This window comes from Lampetra planeri, chromosome 20, assembly GCF_965212315.1.
Source record: "Lampetra planeri chromosome 20, kcLamPlan1.2.h2, whole genome shotgun sequence".
Taxonomy (NCBI): domain Eukaryota; kingdom Metazoa; phylum Chordata; class Hyperoartia; order Petromyzontiformes; family Petromyzontidae; genus Lampetra; species Lampetra planeri.
The window spans coordinates 12,339,910-12,358,079 of NC_136126.1; the positions used below are offsets into that span (position 1 = coordinate 12,339,910).

Here is an 18,170-nt window from a genome sequence, read left to right on the forward strand (position 1 = left end):
AAGAGTCGTGTGAATGATGCACAAGAGCTGCAAGTGAACTTGATCATCCTTCGTCAAGGCCGTGAGGGGCCTGGCATGGCGCTGGCAGTTGGCCTTTTGTTGCACTTCAGGACCAGTTCTCTTCCAGTCTGAACACAGCTCTGTGGGCACGAGGCAGCCATAGGCCACCTGCCAAGTGTATTCCATGCCAAGTGCAGCTTTACCACTGCACATTCAAGACGTGCGGTGCGTGCGGTGACTGGTCACAACCACGTGGAAGTAGTTATGTGGGGAGCAGCGAGCGCGCTGCGCTACAAATCAAGTGACCCGAGTTCGATTCCCACTCACGGTCAGCACCAGTGACGATTATCTTAACTGGTTATGGGGCTTCCCTAGGTCGACTCAACCTCAAATGAGCACGTGGTGCGATGTGTAACCATTTGCAATATGGAGATAAAGGTGGCCAGGGGCGTGGTGCTGGCCACCCACCCCCTCGTGTGCAGTGCCAGCCTTCATAGATGCTCGCTAACAGCACTTGCCCCAACAGTCTGTTAAGAAGCCATACGGGGGATATTTGCCTTTCTAGTTAAAATAAAGTGTCGGTGTGTGTCTGGTTATTAATATGTGTCAGTGTGTGGGTGTCTCGTTCTAGCCATGTGTAAGGATGTCTGGTTAGGTGGGAGTGGTGGCACAATGATTAGCACACTGCAACACAATCCTGGTATCCCAGGATTGATTCCTGGAAAGAGTTTTTAAAATTATTGTATTGTTCAGGTCTGTCTGTAATTTTCATAGTTGTGATCAAAATGATAAACATTGTCACAACTTAACAATATCGTAACGTTTTACGTTTTTAAATTATCTCCGTTAAAATAGCTTTAATTACCGTGATTATGAATGTTTTTAACTCAATTGTAATCTTTTGAGTAATTTATTTTGACGATTTCCTATTGTAGATATGACATTATAAAATGTCATTCTAAATCTATTTATATCTTCGTAAAAAATGCAATTTCAATATTTAAGAAATCTAGTAGTTATAACTGTGCAACACTCGAGAAAAATACATAACGAACCAAATGGCAATCATCGGATACATGACGTGCCCTTTCCCAAGAGCAAGTTATAATTTCATAAGAAAAAAAACGATTTAATTCGCAAGTTACCAAGTTCCCCAACATTATATACATGTTAAAAATAATAATCCATCGAGCTCCGTCAGACAGCTGCAGTTGCGAGCAATTCGAGGAGTAACAGTGTCGTACAAGTTTTGCAATTAAAATACCAACGCGAGGTTTTTTTTTGTGCGCTAGGCCCACGCGACCTACAAGACGGGCACAATTTTTGCATCCTGGATGCACCGCACGTGTATTTCTCACTACTCATCCTGAAGGTCTCTTGCTTGACCCCCGAGAGGTCGGCGGGCATTGTACCGTGGGGTTCGCTTGTTGGGAATCGGAGTAGCTCCGTGCTGGGGGAGCTCCGTGTGTCCGTCGGGCACAGCGGGGCGGAGCGGCCCGTCCGTCTCATTCTCACAGCGGGCGGGCGGGCGAGCAGGCAGGCGTGTTGCGCTGCTGCTCATCACCGCTAGGGTGCTGTGATGTGAAGGAAGAGCCCTTGCCCGAAATGTCGCCTATTTCTATTAAAACTCTAAACTAAACTTTTTTTTTATTTTACCAGGGAAGGCCCACTGAGCTATACAGCTGTTTTTTTTGGAAGCGACCTGGCCACAAATGATAGCTCAACCAAAGTGGCTTATCACGTGGAAATGTATATAGCAGCCAAATAGTCTCAACGCAGATTTCTAAATGTGGAGAGGAAAAAATGGAGGATCCGGAGGAAAAATCTCCACGACCATGGGGAGAGAGACACACAAACTCCAAATATATAGCAGGCATCGTCAGGATCGGGATCGAATCCATGAACTCCTGTATATCTTGACTTAAAGCTTTCGTGACTGCAGGAATTCATATTCTTGGGTCTTTCGGTAAAGTCACATAGATAGGTTCAAAGAAAATTAAAAAAAAATGTTATTTTTTGTTATTTTCTTTGAACCTATCTATGTGACTTTACCGAAAGACCCAAGAATATCCTGTATACCAGGCGAGGTAGTTGACATCTCGGCACTGCGGCGCCCCAAATGACACACATTTGTTCCTCGGTGTTATTGACGAACGTGTTGAATTTTTGGCTCGGGTGGTCTGATACAGCGAGAATACAGTATGAGACACGACCTTCAGGGAGTGACCTCCAGAAACCGTTATCCATGAATTTGCATGTGTGTGATGGCCCCGCAGCGGCAAAGGGAGCAGCGGCGCACAGTCTAACGCTAGCTATGTGCGTGTGTGTGTGTGAATAAAGTAACTTTCCCCTTTGAATAAAGTATGCCTCCATGAATTTTAGATCATATCCTTCTCTGTGATCGGAAGAAAGGTCATTGCCCAAAACTTTATCTTGCAATACTTTGTTTTTGTAATGGTAAAGTAGTGTTAACGAAAAATCCGGCACTTGTAATTCATCCTGTGCTCCCTGGAGTCTGACCAACAAAGTTCCATCCACTGCTGGATGAAGGGGTCCTGCGCGCGAGCTGATCCAATCGCTCCATCTCCGCGGAGGTCGCCCTCGCTGGTGTGTTCCCTCATCGTCCGGCTGCCACAGCGTCGCCGGTCTCGGCCGTCGGCTATTGCCCCTTCTAGCGACGCGTCCTGCCCAGGGCCGCTTGCTTTCCTGAACAGTTCCATGAGGGACTTGATTTGTGTCGGTCTGTCGAAACCCCATGTGGTACTCCGTCCGTCCATTTTCTCAGCGCCATTCTAAGCGTGAAAATTCTTCAGCCACGTTGCGCTCCAGCGGATTGAGCGACAGCAGGTTTGGTTTTGAGAAACCAAACATGATCGTGAAAAGCAGCGTATACATGCTCTCTTGCATTGCTGCCAAGTCTCTGAGATTTTATCTGAAATGCATTACACAGATCCTTCGATATGCACAGGCCTGTAGAGAGCCATTATCGGACCTTCCTTCAACGTACGCCCGCTGTAAATCCCCCTCTCATTAAACACTCTAATGCCTATAATGCACGTGCTGTCAATTACACTCACTACGATATGTATGACATCCTATAATCACCATGTCGTCAATTACCCTGGAATGCAAATCATTAACATAATGGATGCCTATTTATTTACAACTTTAATTATTGACTTTGTTATTTCATCAATATGTTGTGAAGAAGTAAAATACACGACAGCAAAATTCAACGAGCTATGAAAATGTATCTGATATGGGAATGTCGAACGTCCACTGCACGCTCAGGGCTGCTCAGAGGACATGAGGACCGCTCCAGTGTTCAGTTGAGCTGGGTAGTACGTGGGCTCTGTTCATACAGATTCATGAAGCAGTCCCCGCCCCCCTCCTTAACCACCTGCCCGCTCATCTCTTACAGCCTCACCCTCTTCTCCATTGCCCATTCCCTTCCTCTTCCCCTCCCCTCCGACCCCCCATATATTCCCACCCCCTCCCCCATGCACCCCTCTACCGTGCTCGCCCATTCCTCATCCCTCGCACCCCACCCGCCATCTACATTATTGCTTTGTCGATACCCTTTTTTTTTTAATAACGTTAAGCGCCTTGATCATGGGCGCCCTACATGAATGTGTAAAATAAGATGAGCTTAGCGCCTTGTTTCAAGGTTTACTTACTTGTGCATGTAGGCATGGCCACTCGCACCACAATCACGGCCCACACCGTCACTCGCTACTGTGAGCCACCAAAGCGCTTTCCTCAACAACAGGAAAAATAACTTTCGTGGCCTGAACTTTCGGAAAACCGTGGGACAGCTCCTCCCAGGAGGCCTCATTAGGAGAGGAGCCATCTCACAACGGAGGCGTTGCGAAGAGGCGCAGCGGCAAGCCTCCACGCACTGGCCACACGGCAGCCCCATTCTCAAGGGAATGGGGCTGCCACCTTCCTGGCCCTGTACAACCGCAACTTGCTGCAGTTTAGAAAAAACGTAGTATTTCTGAATAAGTAAGAATTTTAAGTGCAGAACCTACACTTCACATTTTGAATAAATTAACTGCATTGTATTAAACGTAAAGAAAGTGCTGTGGGTCTTAAAATAGCAAAAGTAGTATTTTGTGGAAACTCATCAACTTCTTAAACGGCACATTCACATATTCCATGCCACGTTCTCTAGGAGTGCGATCAGGAACGTCAAAGAAAAGAACACACCAGATCCAACATCATGCATCGGTGCAAGATTAAAAAAAAAATCAACACAAGAGGGACAGCAACCACAGCAATGGTGTCCACATTGCAATGGTGTCCAGCAATCGTTTGCAAAAGTTTGATTTCTGCGTTTGCATCAAATTCAAATGAGAACTCAAAGGAATGAATATTGCAGAGTAGCCTACACGTTCACCTTGAATGACTGATTCTGCTCAATTCTGGTCGTGTGCGGTCTTGTGCGGGCTTTGACGGCGACTGCTTGGCTCGTGGTCCCCACTGCTGCATTTGCTCTCTCACCCCTCGCATGTTCCACAAAAGCTGCTCAAACCGATTGCAAGGGCAAACCAGGCAGTGCCGCGGCCTCCTCGTCAAGACGAGAGATACGGACGTGCGTTGCAGACCTGCAGGAGCACGTCTCAAACGAACCGTCGTCCCGAACTCGACAGGGCCTCATCGGCGCGCCGGGGGCGTGTGCCCGCACACAAGGGGGCGGGCGGGCGGGCGGCCATCCGCGGTGTTGCGGGGGGAGCGCCGCAAGGCCACCTACCCGTGTCCACGTCGGCGGGACGCACGATGATGGGGCTGTCGGCGGGCACGCTGATGGCGCGACGCAGGATGCGCCCCTTGCACGACTCGGAGCGCAGCTCATGCAGCAGCTCCGGGCGGATCTGCGGGGAGCAGGGCAGGGGGGGGAAGGGGGTGCAGCAGATGGCAGCGTCAGCGTCAGCGCCGCGCACGTGCGCAGCTCTGACCGTGGCTGGCCGGCCACAGCAAGAGTTTATTCTGGATGCAAACTCAGACGCAACGTCAGGGGACTGTGCTGGCACTGCCTGCAGAAGAACAAACCAAACGATGTTCACCGTGGTCGTCATTAACTCCGCGTTCAAACTTAAAACATCCCGGTAACAAACGTGAATATATATACTCCGGCAGAATGTCTCCTTAACACATCTGTCCCTCCACTTACAAAGAATAAGTATTTTAAACACATCCCATCAGCCCCACGGGTATCTGGCAAGTGTATAGTTTCAGCAGCATTGGTTCAACACAACCAAACTTTGGACTGGTTCTCATCAGCAGTCAGGATTGCTTGAACCAATGCTGGTGAACCACTAGCTGCTTGATAGGCACCGTCTGTGTTAGATATGGATCTTACTTTGATGCAAAATTATATAACACGCATTGCTGAATAATGAATTGATCATCAAAAGCGTGCTCTATTGAGCTGGGCGGCAAGGTGGCACAGAGGTGACATTTGTGCCACGCAGCTATAAAGGCCTGGGTTCAACTTCTTGGCTCGGGATCCTTTCCACGTGTAGTTTGTATGTTTGTTTGTTCTCCACCCATTCTGTGTGGGGTTTTCTCCCAGGTTCCACCGGTTTCCTCCCATAGCTAAAACAAAAAACTAAATAAAAAAAATAACAACCCATGCAAAACAACCGGTGTTGACCAAAACATCCCGATGCTGAACATGTATCTGCGAATACCGCGTTGGGATCCCACAGAGCGGCATCCGACGTCGTCATTGCCCCCCCACTATAGAAACGTGAGCTGGATCCCCCCCCCATTGAAAAACAATGTGAGACTGAGCGAGGCCCCCCGGTACTGCCGGAGCTGTCGTCAAGTTGCCCACGCTTGATCTCACGCGACAACTCGCGTACCTCGGCGCGCATTTAAATTTGCGCGACCGACCCTCGCCCAAAAAAATCTACCGTGAATCATACTCCGTTGTGAATTACCAGAACCCCAACGCGCGCAAATTGATCATTTATAAAGCGCCCTCAAACAATCGTTCTCAGGACGCTAGTTAAAATAACGAAAAGTAAAAAAACATTCGCCCAGAAAAGCAAGGAAAGGTGGAAAAGGCAACAAAGGGAAATAAAACAAAGAGCTAAACACGAGGAGAGCAAAGGCAGAAGAGGCGGGAGCGGCGAGACGGCACACCAGCGTTCCGTGCCACCCTGGAAGTGATCGGTGATCTGAATTACGAGAAGCCCCAACAATGGAGCAAATCGACGACACGAATCGCCTCTGATCTTCTTCCCGTGGAGGAGGAGGAATAAACGGTCTTCGTCACCCAGAAGCTTATCTCACTGCTGAACAAATTAAGAGGTAGATCCATAAGCATATTGCTATTCAAACAAAAGCCACAGACAATAAAAAAAGGTTGGTAATCTTAATTTGAAGCTTTCGTGGCTGCAGGAATCCATGCTCTTAGGTTCTTTCGGTAACATCAACACGTGACTTTACCGAAATAACCAAAGAGTAAAGGTTGGGAAGTGTTTGGAAGGCGAAATGCAAAGGTTGCGTAATCGTGCAAGTGTTGATGATGATAATGTAAACTTGTAAAGTGCCATCCCATTGTATTCGCTCATCGCCCTGTCCTAGAGAGAGACAAAGAAGACGACCCAGAGGCATCAGGAAGAACCACATGAGCGGGGAAGCAGCAGCAGCCACGCAGTGAGCACACCACCAACAACTGCCCAAGCTCTGCAGTCCTCTGTATATGAAGGCATAATTAGCCAATTAATAGGCGTTTACATGTGCGAGGGAACTGGAACAGCCGGGGGGAACCCACGCGTTCTCCTGGTGAGCTCGAGTGTGACATCTCGAGTATGACAACTCGACACCCACAGGAAGGGAGTTTCACAGCGTTCGCGCCATCCACCAACCCTTGCTGCCTCCACAGTGCCGGACCACAGGCCCTGTAACCAGCCACCACCGCCCGGCTAATTGTTCGAATATGTTTCGGGTGTTTGGAGCAATCTACCTTCAAAAACAAAGGCGCAGAAAAATATTCTTACGCAGTGGCACGCAACGTAGACACACACAAGTCAATTGATTTTGCTGAATGTAGTTCTGATTGCAGCTCTTCTCTCTGTCTGCACTTGGCGAGACTTTGGATACAAATGAAACAGCGCACGTGGTCAAGAGCCTAATTATGGTCCCAACAAACTTCACTTTCGCTCGAATTGCCTAGCCACGACCATTGTGGAATTTCACGAAATCATCTCTTAGAGCTGAAATTGCAAACGGCGCTCAGGAGGACTCCGTGGGGGTCACGGACACTTGTCGCAGGGGACGCGCGCTTTATCGCGTTTCACCGATTGGAATAGAATTTACTTCGGGGTTGATCCCCCCACTCCGGTTTTTAGGGGAGCGTGGAAGCCACGAGGAGTCCTGATTGGCCGACTGTGTTGCTCGCTAATGAGAACGACATTTCGAGCGGCCGCCCGCCACCCACCGGTGAGTTACAAAGGGCCCTTAATTGCACCATTTGCCTCTGAAACGGAGGCAGAGCTTGCATGGGTCCTAGATTTTTTTTATTTTGGTTAATTCACCGTGGGAACATTTAGAGAGAGAAAAAAAGCCCGTTAATTGGTGTGGGCATCAAGACGATGTCGGGGTGTTGTACCCCAGAGGAGATGCCACGGCCGCGGCTGAAGACTTGCAAGGCAATCGTACTGCGTTGTGCCTTCCGATTCAAGCAAGCACTCTCGCTTCCCCGTGCTCAAACACTCATGCTCCGCTCGTGGCGAAATGTTAACTCCCTCGCCAGGTATGCAGGAGGACGTGGGTTCGATCCCAGCCCCGACGCCTGTATATTTGCAGTTTGCATGTCTCTCTCTCCCCGTGGTCGTGTGGATTTATCTCCAGGTCCTCCGGTGTTTCCCTCCAAATTTAAAATCAACAACGCGCGTTTAGAGTATGTGGCTGCTGCTGTAAATTGTCCACGTGATAAGCCACTTTGTTGAGCTATCACATAGCTCAGTGGGCCTTACCTGGTGAAATACAAATAGTTTATAGCTTTATAGTGCCAATAAACACTACGCTTTATTCTGCGATAAAGTTCAACACAATAATAGTACCAGACCTCGACACAAATTCATTCCTGCCTCCCAAACAGGTAGCAATCCTCGTTTCTAGTGTGCTGTATACATTTGAATATCATTAGAATGTGCATTGTGCATCTCAAGCAGACGCGGCCGAGGCACGGGAAGCCGCGACGCGGGGCCACTGCGCTCTGCGCGCGTTGTGCAACAGAGCGTCCTCGAGCGGTGCGCTGATCCCTGGGGGTACACGTGGCCATGTCCTAAGGGGAACGTGAGGTGATTTATAAATGTGTGAAATTATATCATACATGAGAGTCGCTGGTGAATAATCACGTATGAATCTGCCAATGTAAAATCACTAGGATAACGTGTAAATTCACGTGGTAACCTTCAATGATATGAGACCTTTCTAAACTCAGTGATCATAAACAATGTGGTTAACAAGCGTAACCAGCGGGCGCGAACACATTACTCAATTGCAGTTGCGAGCTAGTTAGGATACCTCATACTTTTATTTCTCAGCACCATGACGGTTGAAACAAAATTCAACAAGGGGGGTCACAGTAGCCAAAGAAAGTTGAGAAACCACTGCCCTAGGGCTGCCACCACGTGTCCATGCACGTGTCCATGCACATTTGCACGCTCGCGTGCCTGCTCGTCTTCGTGTCCACTCGTGTGTGTGCGTGTGTCCGTGCGTGTGCGTGTCTGTGCGTGTGCGTGTCCGTGCGTGCGCGTGTCCACTCGTGCGTGTCCGTGCGTATGTGTGTCCGTGCGTATGTGTGTCCGTGCGCGCTCGTGCGCAGCGAGCTCAGAGGGCTCAGGGTGCTCATCTTGTCGCAGCAGTAATTGGGAAGCTGCGCGAAGCGTCTGTGACCCCACCACGCACGAAGCTTCATACTGCGGAACTGGGACGTTACCTGGTAGACAGAAGTGTGCCAAGTAGCCCGAGGGGGCAGCTCGTCGTGATGTCTCGTGGCCAAAGCCTGCTGGGCAGAGCCAAGGGGGCTGCGACCTCTGACTCACGAACCCTATTATATCTTGGGTTGCTCCCGTCTGTGGATTGAACGTGCGCGGAGTGTTGAGCGTCCCTTCCCTCGTATGCGTGAGGTTTCCTCCGGGTACTCGGCTCTCCTCCCACACGAAGCCAAACACTCAATAGCTGCACTGCATTGGACTCACATCCCAATGGAGGTAAAGGGGCAGCCCTGCAGTTGCTCGAGTGAGCCCTTCAACAGGGTATTTTGGAACACCCTTCCATCCCAGCCATACATTTTGGAACAGGTGAAAGTACCCACACTTCACCCCACCACACTGGCCTGCCAATCGACTGCAGTGTCCCCATTTACTTTAATACTGCTGCACGAGCAGGTCCCCAAGCTTGGAATGACGCGACCATCCGCCCAGGAAGGACTTTCTTTGGCATGTGAGTCTGTGGCGGTTCAGACACGTGCTCTCTCGCTCCATCGACCAAACAAACCCAGGCAAGACACACGGACACAGTAAAGATACACAGCAGCAGCGGGCGGACGCCCGGAGGATCATTAGCCGAGTGGGCTTGTCACTGGCCGTTAGGAACACAGCCAGTGCTTACGGAACGTACGTTCGTCGAGGAAGCTCATTGGCGATGGCAGTGGGCCGCTGTGGGGTCGCCACCCTTCAGCCAGAACGTTGACAACACTGGGCAGCTCAAGCGCAGGAAGCGAGGGCTCCAGAGGCCACAGCTGACTTGGAATGTTGTGGAGGGACTGGGTCGAGCTCTGTAGATTTGGAGTTTGCATGTCTGGGTCTCTCCCCGTGGACGCGTGGATTTGTCTCCGGGTCCTTTGGGGTTTTCCCTCCACATTTAGAAACATGCGAGTGTTTGGCCGTTATAAATGTCCACACTATAAGGCACTCCGTAAAGCTGTCATTTGTGGCCTGGTCCCTCCTGAAAGAGAGCTGTATTGCTCAGTGGAATTTACCTGCTAAAATAAAATAGTTTTGGAATACTTTAGTTTATGAGCTCGATGTCTCCCCTTCACTGTTTCTCAGCAAACCTCCACCAATCCACGACGCCTTGCTGTGTACCAAGCCAGCCACTGGTACAGACGGACCACCGCCCACAGCTGTGAGCACAATACTTTCAGATGTGCAATCATCCCTGAGAATTAAAGTAACAAATGCTGTATTGGCAACAATGGGCTTTCGAATGGGGCAAGTACGAAATGACAAAATTATTATGTAGTACTAGAGTACACAAAGCTCAAAATAACACACAATTTAACTGTTATTGGCCAAACATGATAATGCTAACAAATAACCTGCAAATCACCTGGTTTTGTTTGTTTGTTTGTACATGTCATATTTGGAAACCCAGGTCACACTTAAAATATGAGACTATTCTGGTCCCTGGAGTTCTGAACCTGTCGAAATGAAAATTAACTTGAAAGTTGAACTTTCCAGAATTGAAAATTGCCACGAAATAAACCCAAAAAAGTAAACGCATGCGGCCGACACGACGCCAAGGAGGGAGACGCGAACACGGCACGCACGCAGCCATGCCACAATATCCAACAGCTTTAAAAGTGCACTTGCTTACAATTCTGCATCGGTAGAACCCGCGGAAGGTCTGAGAGAACCGTCAGAGCTTCCGCTCTGACGGTTCTGTTACCGGGTCTGTGACATGGCCTCTCGCTCGCTATTTGGTGAAACGTCACCATTTGGGGGGGGGACGGGGTCGCAACTCTAGTAGCTGCAGGGATGACACAGACTCATTACAGTGCCACACAACAAATTAGCGATCAACGACTCTTCACTCGCGCCAATCAATGCCGCCGTCGAAAGTGCAGGAATGCATTTTGACGGATGAATAGATGCTTGATTACAGTGCATCAGTAGCATATTACTGTACGATAATAATTTACATTTATAAGACGCATTTCATCCGTAGATTTCAATGCGCCACTGTGTATGAAAATCAGGAAATAAACAGAACCTGCAGGGTGAATGGCCAGAACTAGAGAGTGAATGCCAGTTTAAAGAGACGAGTTTTAAAGACAGACTTAAATATGACCCCATGGACACACTCTCAGACAGAAGGGGAAAAATATCAATGTGTCTTTATGGCCAAGCTACCATGCGGCACTGCTCACTTACATTGGCAGTCCTGAACTAATGGTGAAATGTGGAGGGAAAGAACGGAAGAACCCAGAGAAAAATCCACACGACCACAGGGAGAAGTGTAAACTCAAGATACACAGGTGTCAGGGTCGGGATCGAACCCACGACCTCATGCATAACAGGCGAGGTGGTTAACATTTTGCTATTGCGGCATCACAATGTTCGCTCGCTCTCAAAGAGAGAGAACGACCCAGAGGCGCGTGGAACCGGGGACAGGCGGGAGGGCAGCCACACGGTGAGCCAGCGCCAATACATGGTCAAGCTCTGCGGTCCTCTGTATATTAAGGTGTTATCGGTCAATTCATGAGTGTTTGTTATAACAGGGGACAGTCTATCCAGAGAGAAAAAAAATCTGTTTACTTTACACAAAGTGGTACTGATTTGATTAGCCCTGGAGAGAATGATAGGATGAATGGAGACTTTCAATAACATATTAAAACAAGATCCAACTAAACCCTATGAGTGGCAACACAAGCTTAATGATGTAGTGGTTTAAGATACGTTTTCATTATTGCACGAGTTTTTGTCACGGTTTTTTGTTTTGTTAAGTTTTGGGGATCTCTATTTTTAATTGTCGGGAGAATTTTGCTCCGACGCAAACCCGGAGCACGCTGGACCACAGCGCCGCTTGGCAAATATCAGGGGACACTGGGTCCAGGCACACGGAGTCGGGGTGAAAAGAAAACTCATTACGCTCACCCACCTACGCTCACATAATTCCCCTGGGTTGGCTCAGGATTAAGCCCGAGCCACGGAAGAAATGAAATTCTTCAACAACCAACCCCCTCCCCCCCTGCCAACTTCCAGCCAAATAGGCAGAGGGGAACACCGCGTGCCCAAGTGTTCACTCCATTCAAAACCTGACGAGGCAATGTTCTTATTACAATAATTAACAAGGTTTTAATTAAATTAAGTGTGCTCATGGATGTTCACGGGAAATAATAATGGTTGTTGGCTAAGAAATATCCCTTTTTGCTAATTGCGTCTCACTAATGATTAATTAGTCGGAAGAACGAGGAATTAATTGTCAAGATATGCCACCATACCTATCGTGAAAACATCACATTTAGGAGCGTACTTCTCGACATTGAAAAGGCCCTGAGCTCTTCCAGCACTGCACCAGCCTGTGCATTGCACCAACTTATATGGGTGCCGACGGCATCTGCTATGGGTCTCGTGTCTTCTGAACACGTGGGGATGTGAAAACAAACGAGCAACGGTTCGAATCACACGTAACAATAAGCGCAATTCGTGATGCGCGCGTATTTCCCACATCGGACGCATGTTCAATAGTGAACTCGGAGGAGCTGAACCAGAGCTCAAAGTCCCTCACAAGCCGGTCTGAACAGGTGAGAGCCTGGACGGGCGAGCGCCTTGAGCTGTCGCGTGTAGTAGGTGGAAGGTGCTTGGATGCTGCGTTGTGTGCAATGGGAGAGCGTTCCAGATGGCTGTAGGTGCAGGTGTGAGACCAACTCCGTCGGATGCGGCACCGTTCGCTGTGTTCCGTCAAGTGAGAAGGGTGGAGAGGTCATGGATGGTGGAAGACCTTGAACAAACATCTCGGTGGCAGAGTACAGCGGTATTGTCCTGTATCCGTTATACAATACGGCTACGTATTGGATTCTACGCTTATACCCATTACAGGGGAAGTTCAACCTCTTTAAGCCTTGCCCCTTCATCTCCATATCCCCCCCTCCCCCTTTTTAATGTGCAAAAAAATTAATCCACAATTTTACACATTAAAAACATACAAGAGAAACGTGTTCCCTAATTATGCGACAGCGTGTGGTAAGTCCTCGACTTACGACAGCAATTCGTTCCTGGAGTATGTTCGTGAGTCGGAACACGGTAATCTACTGTATATTTAAATGACCACACACACACAAACACTCGCTCCCAGCACGAGACCGACTCCTTTACATCTCGTGGAGGATCGCTCAGCTGGATAAGATAGTTCCACAGTTCAATTTGCAAGTGAGAGTGCGGGTGTCCGTAAGTGCGGGTGTCCGTAAGTGCGGGTGTCCGTAAGTGCGGGTGTCCGTAAGTGCGGGTGTCCGTAAGTGCGGGTGTCCGTAAGTGCGGGTGTCCGTAAGTGCGGGTGTCCGTAAGTGCGGGTGTCCGTAAGTGCGGGTGTCCGTAAGTGCGGGATTTCGTAAGTGCGGGATTTCGTAAGTGCGGGATTTCGTAAGTGCGGGATTTCGTAAGTGCGGGATTTCGTAAGTGCGGGGTGTCCGCAAGTCGAGGACTGCACCATGCTTAATACGCCAGCTTATGGGGGTGGGGGGTATATTTACAACAACCCAGCCAGATGTGCTGCGAGCGTGGTGCTCAACTCACAACCGGTTAAGAAGTTAAAATCCTGGTTGGGGGTCGACTTGGCCCATCAGCCCTCGCAGGTAGGGGGGGGAGTTGATCAAATGAGCACCGCTTTGTAATTAAGAAGGCACCAGCAGTGGTTGTGAGGAGAAGCCGGAGCTCACCACCACGGCGACGTGGTGAGGAAGAGAAGCGATGGCGCTCTTGACTGCTGGAACTCGCTTGTTTACTCAGTGCGTCAACGGCTCAGGAGAGCGCTCCACACTCACAATGCGTGCTTTAGGTGCAACCATTTCATTGTGGCATACGACGGCAACTGATGGCGCGTAGGATACATGATGAAGTTACCCACTGTAATCACCCAGAAATGTCTGTCCGTCCCGCGCGTGACGTCACTCCACATGAGGCCCACCCCCCGCGTGACGTCACTCCAAGAGGCCCACCCCCCTCATTAATATTCATTAGTGGGTGGATTTTTACACTAACGCAGAGGAAGGAAGAGCTGAATTAAATCATTTATTACGCAAAGTCGCTTTAAATATGACGTTTCTTTACAGAAAGTGACGGTAAAAGATAAATTACGCAGCACAGTGCTACATCCGTGCGTGACGTCACTGCAAAAGAGCCCCCCCCCTTCATTAATATGCATGAGGGGGTGACGTCACTCCACATGCCGCACCCCTCCCCTCATTAATAATCATGAGCTGAACAATTTTTATATTGAATATTTAAAATTTACTGCAATATACATCCGTCCTTGGACGGGCAAAAAGCTAGTATTTAAATAATAACCAATTTTAGCAATTTAACATTTAATTCCTTTATGCAAATGGTGCATGATAGCTTCCAATTAACACACATTCTATTTAATTGCTCAGTGATTCCTAGCCGCTGGATAAAACATGGCATGCCCGTCTCAAACGAGAGGCATTTGCATAATACGCCTTAAATATTTCCCACATTTACATATTCTGACAGCAACTTATACATGATCTCATTATAGAGAGCTAATACATTTTGCAACAATTTCAGTGAATGAGCAACACTAATAGAAAAATATAACTCAAATGTGCTGCCAGCCTTTTCATTGCCAAAGCGAGCTCTGTTTGACAATCGCACAACGGAGCGAGTGTGATCATCTTACGACACTCAGAGCGCCACGAGGACTTGGGGTAAGAAACTCGCCCGCTGCACCGAAATGGGGGCTCCCCCCTGCCAGCGATGTGCACATCGCGTCAGCAGCTGCAGCGCGAACCTCACGGGGCCGCCACGTGCACTCGCTGCTTCTTCCCTCTTTCGTTCCTTATTGCTTTTTGAAGCACAAGTTCGCTGGACACCGGCCCCACACCCCTAAAACGTCGAGCGGCCATCAACAAACAGCGCTGTCAAAGCTGTAGCACGCTTTTGTTTATTGAGCCAGGTAATGATTGTAAGAGTCGGGGGTGGGGGGGAGACGATGGGAGGGAATTCCGAAGTGGAGCAGTGCGACGGGAGAAGCGGAAAGAGTGAAAGTGACCTGCAGTGTGGTGGGTGGGTGAATGTGTGGCGAGTGAGTGGTGGGTGAGTGGTGGGTGAGTGAATTTATTGTAACCTGCAATGTGGTGGGTGGGTGAGTGAATGAATGTGTGGCGAGTGAGTGGTGAGTGAGTGAGTGAGAGGTGGGTGAGTGGTGAGTGAGTGAGTGAATTTATTGTAACCTGCAGTGTGGTGGGTGGGTGAGTGAATGTGTGGCGAGTGAGTGGTGAGTGAGTGAGTGGTGAGTGAGTGAGTGAAGTTATTGTGACCTGCAGTGTGGTGGGTGGGTGAGTGAATGTGTGGCGAGTGAGTGGTGAGTGAGTGGGTGAGTGAATTTATTGTAACCTGCAATGTGGTGGGTGGGTGAGTGAATGTGTGGCGAGTGAGTGGTGAGTGAGTGAGTGGGTGAGTGGTGAGTGAGTGGGTCAGTGAATTTATTGTAACCTTCAATGTGGTGGGTGGGTGAGTGAATGTGTGGCGAGTGAGTGGTGAGTGAGTGAGTGGGTGAGTGAATTTATTGTAACCTGCAATGTGGTGGGTGGGTGAGTGAATGTGTGGCGAGTGAGTGGTGAGTGAGTGAGTGGTGAGTGAGTGAGTGAAGTTATTGAGACCTGCAGTGTGGTGGGTGGGTGAGTGAATGTGTGGCGAGTGAGTGGTGAGTGAGTGAGTGGGTGAGTGAATTTATTGTAACCTGCAATGTGGTGGGTGGGTGAGTGAATGTGTGGCGAGTGAGTGGTGAGTGAGTGAGTGGTGAGTGAGTGAGTGAAGTTATTGAGACCTGCAGTGTGGTGGGTGGGTGAGTGAATGTGTGGCGAGTGAGTGGTGGGTGAGTGGTGAGTGAGTGAATTTATTGTAACCTGCAATGTGGTGGGTGGGTGAGTGAATGTGTGGCGAGTGAGTGGTGAGTGAGTGGTGAGTGAGTTAAGTTGTTGTGACCTGCAATGTGGTGGGTGGGTGAGTGAATGTGTGGCGAGTGAGTGGTGAGTGAGTGAGTGGGTGAGTGGTGAGTGAGTGAAGTTATTGTGACCTGCAGTGTGGTGGGTGGGTGAGTGAATGTGTGGCGAGTGAGTGAGTGGTGGGTGAGTTAAGTTGTTGTGACCTGCAATGTGGTGGGTGGGTGAGTGAATGTGTGGCGAGTGAGTGGTGAGTGGTGGGTGAGTTAAGTTGTTGTGACCTGCAATGTGGTGGGTGGGTGAGTGAATGTGTGGCGAGTGAGTGGTGAGTGAGTGAGTGGGTGAGTGAGTGGGTGAGTGAAGTTATTGTGACCTGCAGTGTGGTGAGTGGGTGAGTGAATGTGTGGTGAGTGAGTGAATGTGTGGTGAGTAGTGAGTGAATGATGGGTGAGGTATGTTGTTGTGACCTCCAGTGTGGTGAGTGGGCGAGTGAATGTGTGGTGAGTGAGTGAGGTTGTTGTGACCTGCAGTGTGGTGAGTGGGCGAGTGAATGTGTGGTGAGTGAGTGGTGAGTTAAGTTGTTGTGGCCTGCAGTGTGGTGAGTGGGCGAGTGAATGTGTGGTGAGTGAGTGGTGAGTTAAGTTGTTGTGGCCTGCAGTGTGGTGAGTGTGTGAATGAGTGGGTGAGTTAAGTTGTGACCTGCAGTGTGGTGAGTGGGTGAACACTGTGAATGAGACGAAACGGTCAGCCGCTGGGGCTAAGTATGGGTATAGGAATCAATGAGTGAAGTTCACGGTAACAGTCACCATGACAGTGGCTGTATAAGAGAGGTTGTTTCGATCGCGACCCTGACCCCTGCTGTATATTTGGAGTTTGCATGTCCGTGTGGATTTTTCTCTGGGTCCTCCGGTTTTCCCCTCCACGTTTAGAAACACGTGTTGAGAGTAATTGGCTGATATAAATGTCCACGTGATAAGCCACTTCGTCCAGCGATCATTTGTGGCTGTGTCGCTTCTGAAATAAGAGCTCGATAGCTCAGTGGGGACTTACCTGCTAAAAAATAAAGTGTAGTTCACTTTTTTGATAGAAATCATTTGCATATTATAAAACATTTGCTTTGAACACCGAGTAATATAATTCCATTTAAAAAGGACTTTCTCTGTTACTAATTGGTTCACACGGAGTGCGAAGGGAAGCCACCTCCAAGGAGCTTTTAGAAGCGAGCCACATGCATGATATCGATGCGTCTCGTGCTGCTGGACCTGTGGATGACATTCATGTGGATGACATTAATGCAGATGCCGCTTATTGCTGAGAGTGTGGGCCTGCAGAGAGAGAGAGACGTTCATGGTTTGAGTGTTTTTTTTCTTTCGTCGTCGCCGATCAAATTGAGGAACGGCTAAATGCATGAGTGAAAATCCGCAGTTCTGCTCAACTCGGCACGCCGGTCATAGTGCCAGACTGCTAACATGCCAGTCCACGCGTGGGAGGGAGGGAGGGAAAAATCTATATTCATCTAAGTGCCGAGCCGTGAACTGAGCCGATAGAATATTTCGCGAAGGGGCATGCATCTCATTATCACGAGTTTCTCGAGAAAAAAATACCGAGCAGCTGACAGTAGCTTAGCGTGGAGGAGAAGGCAAAGACTGCCCTACAACAGAGCTGAGTGGCACGAGCCCACACAGCTCTTGTAAACAGGACCCTTCTGAGAGCATCTCTGTTTTCCTTGGCACGTGTAAAGAGAAAATCCTCAAGCTACGGGTAACTATTTACGCGCCTATTTTGTTTTACCCGGGAGAGCCCTCGTCAAGTCTCAGGACAACTTTGTCAAGAGAGTCCTGCCAAGTTTTTTTTATCGCAGCAGGGCGGGGGTGGGGACAAAATTGCTGCAGTAACTTTGTAAATCTCTAATTGGAGTAATTTGCAGATGATGTTTAATTCAGCATTGGGATATTTGTCCCAATACCAGTTACATTGTCAAAACGATATTACGGCTGTGGATGACTATGGAGCAGCTGGCTGCAGCACTGAGAATGCATGCAAAGAGGAACAAACTTTAAATCATAAGAGCAGTCCAACAAGGAGACGACACGCTCTCACCAAGGGGATTTACGGCAGTAATAGAACACACATTCTGAAAGTCAGAAATAAAAGCGTCAACATAGACAGAGACAGTATCATGGGACCTTTTTTGACAGTATCAAAGTATGAAAAATAATAGGTTTGACCCTTTCTGGCAATAAAACAG

At 48.9% G+C, this 18,170-nt stretch overlaps 1 protein-coding gene across 4 annotated transcripts in view; it reads right to left on the reverse strand.

Annotated features, from left to right (window-relative positions):
- LOC144724456 (ras GTPase-activating protein nGAP-like) overlaps window positions 1–18,170 on the reverse strand; it is a 589,022-nt gene that overhangs the window by 411,518 nt on the left and 159,334 nt on the right. For all 4 annotated transcript variants that reach the window (XM_078603594.1, XM_078603592.1, XM_078603590.1 and 1 more), the window contains exon 3: window positions 4,754–4,874. In XM_078603594.1, the coding sequence (XP_078459720.1) occupies window positions 4,754–4,874 (121 nt within the window). The remainder of the gene's footprint in view (window positions 1–4,753; window positions 4,875–18,170) is intronic.